General features: G+C 43.7%; 1 protein-coding gene across 1 annotated transcript; it reads right to left on the reverse strand.

Annotated features, from left to right (window-relative positions):
• Positions 1-465: 465 nt before the first annotated feature.
• LOC136844020 (uncharacterized) lies at positions 466-1,609 on the reverse strand. The gene is made up of 2 exons (XM_067113032.1): positions 1,526-1,609; positions 466-1,170 (listed from the first exon to the last, which is right to left on the reverse strand). The coding sequence occupies exons 1-2, from the start codon at positions 1,607-1,609 to the stop codon at positions 466-468; spliced, it is 789 nt and encodes a 262-aa protein (XP_066969133.1).
• Between the last annotated feature and the right edge of the window lie 3,963 nt (positions 1,610-5,572).

The raw sequence follows: 5,572 nt of genomic DNA on the forward strand, positions 1-5,572 counted from the left end.
TTCTTAGCCCAAGACAGCCGGAAAGGTAGCCAGAGGGCGCGACCCCTCTGGCAGGATTGTTGCCAGCATCTACGATAATGGCACTGTGCCAAGTTGGCACTCAAATAATGATAATTAATGGCGATGGCATATTGTATTTCAAATGCATCATGCTGCAGTAGGCATGAAAGGGAAATTGTAGGACTTATACAGTTGGCATATCTGTCAATGGCACTCTGCATGGGCAGAAGGGATTAACGTAAAATGGGGGCCTTGGTGAGGCATAAAATAAATGTGAGTAATAATCAAAAGTAAGGAAGGAAATGTTAAAGGGGAAGAATAAGGATAGAGTTATAAGGAAAATAGAATAGTGAAGGACCCTGACATCCTCTTCTGGATAGGGGTGCCAAAGTCTTCATAGGATAAAGGGATGGCACTGTGCCATTTTGGCATGGGTGCCAGAGGAGCTCAGGAGCTCTCTTTAAGCTACCTGGAATTATCCACACCCGGGGCATGTCCTCCACGGACCTCTCTTACTGTGATGGTTCGTCTCGGTCGGGGAATCGGTGGAACTGAGCCCGGGAAGGGTATTTGAGTGCCACCTGTGTCGGCTCCTTTGACAGCTGATGCAGGGGCCTTTTTTGCAAGCTCTACCATGATCCGTCGCAGTTCCTTGAGTTTATTGGCCATTTGAGACATGGTAGAATCCTTACTCACTGTTGCGTCTGCGAGGGGCTGAGACAGAGAGGAGGTGGTCGTGGTGGGCGTGAGAGGCTTGCAGGTAAGAATGACCAGCTCAGGCATGGGTTGCGAGGCTGCACCTTTGGGTGAGCTTCTGCTGCGGTCGGAAGGATCCGTCTCCCTTACCAGCATTGGTAGCGGAGCCAAGCCGGGAGAAGACAGGTGGCCCGGACTGGGATCCCTGGAATGGAGATCTGGGTTGTGCTCTGGCACTGGCACTAAGGTGGGGCCAGGTACTAATAACTGATTTGGAATTTGCTCGTCATTCGGGAAGGACGGAGCTGGGCATTGCTCAGTGCACCCAAGTGACACTGGCAGAGATTGTGAATCAAGAGTAGGATCTCCTGGAGGGGTATCTACTTGGGGACCTGGCACTGGCACTGGGGCAGGGCCAGGCACTGGAATGGGATCAGAAATCGATCTTGGTGGAGGGGGCCACTGCACATTACTCTCAGGTGGAATGGGCAGTGGAGCGAAATCAGGCGTTTGAATTTCACTCGTGCCTAATAAATAAATGATTTAGGGGATTTGGACCCCTAGATTGCTCTAACTTAGATGGGGACTGGAAGTCCTGTCCCAGGAGGAATGTATCTGGTGACTGCGAGGTTGCAGATTTCACATCTATGAGGTCTGGTGGCCCTTAACTTGACAGTAGGAAGTATCATTTTAATGTGACTGGTACCCTCAATTGTGACAAGTTTCTGTGTGTTAATGGTAGCTCCTCGTGGAACTTTGTCTTCCCTTATGAGGGACATTTGTGTGGCAGAATCATCAAATGCTTTGACCTGGCTAGCGGGGCACCTACCTTGGGGAAGTGCCACATAAATGGGACCCTGGTGCCCTGTTCTCTTACAGTACGCACACACGGGTTTCTTATGGGGTTGCCCATTCTTGTGAGGTTACTGGGAGTTGGTCGAGGCAGGTGAGGAGGGATGTAATTTCCGTCCATGGGAACTGAGATGGGGGTGATGTGTGTCCCATATGTCAGCCCAATGGCAGCACTCGACCACTGTCTTAGGCGCCTTATCGCACAAATGGGTGGCAAGAGCTGGCAGGGCATAAAATATGAAGTCCTCGAGCTGGAAAAGTTTGAGGACTTCCTCCACACCAGTGGCTTTCAGAGATTCTAGCCATCATTTTAGGGCCTGGGTCTTTTTGAAGATCCAATTATACCAGATTTGTCCCAATTCCTTGGGCATATTTCTCCACCTTTTCCTCCAGCAGTTGGGAGTTATTTCAAAAGCCTTTATAATGGCTTGGCAGACAAGGTCAAGATTTCCTTGATTCTCAGGGGGGAGAGCATTGAATGCAATGGCACCCTTTCCTTCAAGGTGTCGTCCCAGGATCAGAGAAATTTCTTCAGTAGAGGGCTAATAGGTCATCAGGAACTTTTCAATATGGTCAAGCCAGGCTTCAGGCTCGGCTTTGTCCCATTTTCTTATGAGGGTGCCTACACTGCTGAGAGTTGAGTGAGGAGAGGGTGTTGATGTGTTGCACATGCCGTGAGCTGCCACTGCGAGCTGATGAGCTCTTTTCTTCTCCCTCTCCTGTCTTTCTTTCTCCTTCTCCTGTCTATCTGCCTCTTCTTGTTTCTCCTGGGCTATTCTTTCTGCCTCTTCTCATTTCTCCTGGGCTATTCTTTCTTTCTCCCTCTCCTGTCTGCCTGCCTCTTCTCGTTTCTCCTGGGCCCTTCTTTCTGCCTCTTCTCATTTCTCCTGGCCTATTCTTTCTTTCTCCTTCTCCTGTCTTTCTGCCTCTCTTGCCACCTTGGCAACGTCTATCCTCTCTTGGACCCATTCCCTCAGGGCTTGTCCTGATAGTCCCATGTTCTTTCCAGCAGAAATGTAGCATTTGAAGTCCTTATTTTGCTGGGCTCTGGATGTCGTAGACATCTTGAAATAATGCTTATATGGGCTTGACCAGTTAGAAAATCAAATATGTCTGTAAAGACTCAGGGCTGTTCGAGGGAACAGGTTCACTATGTCTGATGAGACTCGATAGTGTTCGAAATGAACAGATTCAGGTTGTTTGAAAAGATACAGCTGTCTGAAAAGACTTAGATTTCAGGTGTCTGAAAAGACTCAGTAGTCTGAGAAGACTTAGTTGTCTGAAAAGACTTCAAATTCAGGTGTCTGAAACACTCAATTGTTCAGAATGAATGGAAATTGATATGTCTGAATAAGACAGATCTGAAACACTCAATTGTTCAGAATGAATGAAAATCAGTATATCTGAATAAGACAAATATGCCTGAATAGGACAAATTTCAGGATGTCTGAAAAGACTTAAAAATCAATATGTTTGAAAAAGAAAATTTCAGTTAGAAATTAATATGCCTGAGTAAGACAAACTTCATGGTTAATATGTCTGAATAGGCTTAGTGGTTCTTAACGAATGAAAATTTAGCCCAAGCTAACGTAAGCCTTTATGTATATTTTTGTTTGCGGAGAGATGCTGCAGAACTAATAAAAAGAAAAGGCTTACGGGGTTATACACTTATGGTGTGCAAAGGAAATTTTCCTTGCTCTGTTAAATAATTTTAAATGTGGCATAACGAAAACAGTACATCGATCCTATCGAATGTTAAAATCTCCACAGCACGAGGGTTAGAAAAAAAAATTGCTTAATCTTATAGCATGCACAGAGGTAGTGCAGACTGCCATGAGGGAGGAAAGAAATTGTTATTCTCTGTTATCAAAACAACCCTTAGCTCCCACATGTATAATAGTACTCCAATGCTTACTTCTGTGACATCTGCCGTCAATGGGTGAGTCAGGTGGGTGGTGGGGTGGGAGGGGGGGTTTCTCTCGACCTCGTGTGTGGCCTTTTGTTACCTGGGCCTGGCCGCAGTAATGAATGAAAGAGGGAATTCTCGCTTGTATTTTCGTCATTAAATAAATTTACAAGAATACTGAGGGCTCGCCGAGGAATATCCTACTCAGTTAAAGAATTAAAAGTTTATTGCTTTAAAAAATGCAGCGAGGTGCACGGACGTATGGATAAAATTTAGCGAGCAAAAAGAAAGGGATTCATATATGTATTTCAGGAAATATGGCCGCCACAATGTTATAAGGTACATAGTGTGATGAAAGAATTTTCGGTGCGAGATGGTACTGGTGGAAGCCGTCAGTTGCAAAATCTTTGTATTCAGCAAATAGTTGATCATCTCAGCAGTTAATGTGATGAACACGCGGTGTTGGCCGAATCATGTGACCAAGTTGCTATGCACGTACAAAAGTTCGTGTGTTATAGAATCTCGATTTTGTGTCTAATTCTGCCCAAAAATTAGTTCGGTCGTGCATTAGCAGACCTAGATCGGGATCGTGAAGACATTATCTTTGAGTGTGGCGAGCTCTTAGAATTGGCAGAATAAGGTACAGTCCAGACTCTTCGTTTTCTATGTGAAGTGTGAGCTTATGTTTTTTTACCATTTTTCAAGACATTTTTGGTTTTGTGTGGGAAGTGGATATAGCATTTTGCCATTTCAATATTCTATTTTATTGTGTTCTATATTTTACCAGTATGCTATTTACTCATGCATTTTAGACTTTTCATTATTATGTTTTTGCACTTATATATTTTTGGGAGTATTATCTGTGTTCATTTTTTCGACAGATGTCATGGGTGTGATTGTGGTGAAGACTTTGTGGGCAAAACATGATGTTAACATGTTGGTGTGATCATAGAGAAAGACAGTCGCAAACCTTTGCTATGTCTAGTATTTTATGTGGGAGACTTGAGACCAGACCTTACAAAGTCTATAATGGAATATGTGAGAATTGTTGAGTTTGCAGGCTATTAGCCATAATCAGATTTTTAGTTGAACTGAGACTAAATCTTGAGTTAGATGTTTTCTTAGTTGACAATTTCATTTATGATGCATTTTAATTTTTGCTTTGTTTATTCATTGCTTGTTGGGTTGCTTTAAATAATAAATCTATTTTTGGTAGGAAAGATTGAGTTTTCCTTATAGGACCCATTTCATTTCTTTAATGTGGAATGAGAAAGAAATCCTTGTGAGAATGAGTGAGGTCGGTGAGAGAGAGAGAGAGGCTGAGAGAGAGAGGGGGAAAGTGCTAGTGAGATCAGGGTCAAACCTTTTTACGTCTTTTTCCTGAAGTTAGATCGCTAAGATCACGTTACGTACACTTCCAAAACAAGTGTTGATCTGTTCCCTGTAACATATGCACGCTGTGCGTGCGGTTTTTATAACAACAGAATTTCTGTGGAACTCACAAATCAAAGATGGCGGACGGTTAGGGATGAACCCACGTGGCCTGGAATTGAAGATCCCGTGTCGGAATTTACTATTCTCGCATCTTGAGAACAGAAATTTAGATTCCTAAATACTTCCTAGCTTTTCCTATCGATCAAGAGATGAAGAGATTGACTGATTAATTGTGGGTTATCTGGCGTCACAACTACCAGGGTCACTGTCGCCGAATACTAAATGTGATCTTTTCAGAGAGAGAGAGAGAGAGAGAGAGAGAGAGAGAGAGAGAGAGAGATAAATCCAGCTATGCGGAAAATAGCTGGAGTCAAGCGTTGGTGGTCGCCAACAGTGTGCCTATCTGGGAATTCGGGACTTTCAAATTGTCCTTAACATGTGGATGGAGGAATAGGGGCTTTAATTCTTTTACTGAGTTTTTATTAACTCTTCGACTGAGTTGTTCCCTAGCTTCCTATTCGTAAAACATGCGACAGCACAAAAATCTCGTGGAACTGTTAATACGCTCTCTCTTCTCATGAACTAATTTGGCATGCACGTGGTCTGTCAATTACCTAACACTGATTGCATTCACTTGTCGCACCTAGCATAAACCTAAACAAAATATTTCGACACGTACTTAAG

This window comes from Macrobrachium rosenbergii, chromosome 12, assembly GCF_040412425.1.
Source record: "Macrobrachium rosenbergii isolate ZJJX-2024 chromosome 12, ASM4041242v1, whole genome shotgun sequence".
In the NCBI taxonomy this organism is placed as follows: Eukaryota; Metazoa; Arthropoda; class Malacostraca; order Decapoda; family Palaemonidae; genus Macrobrachium; species Macrobrachium rosenbergii.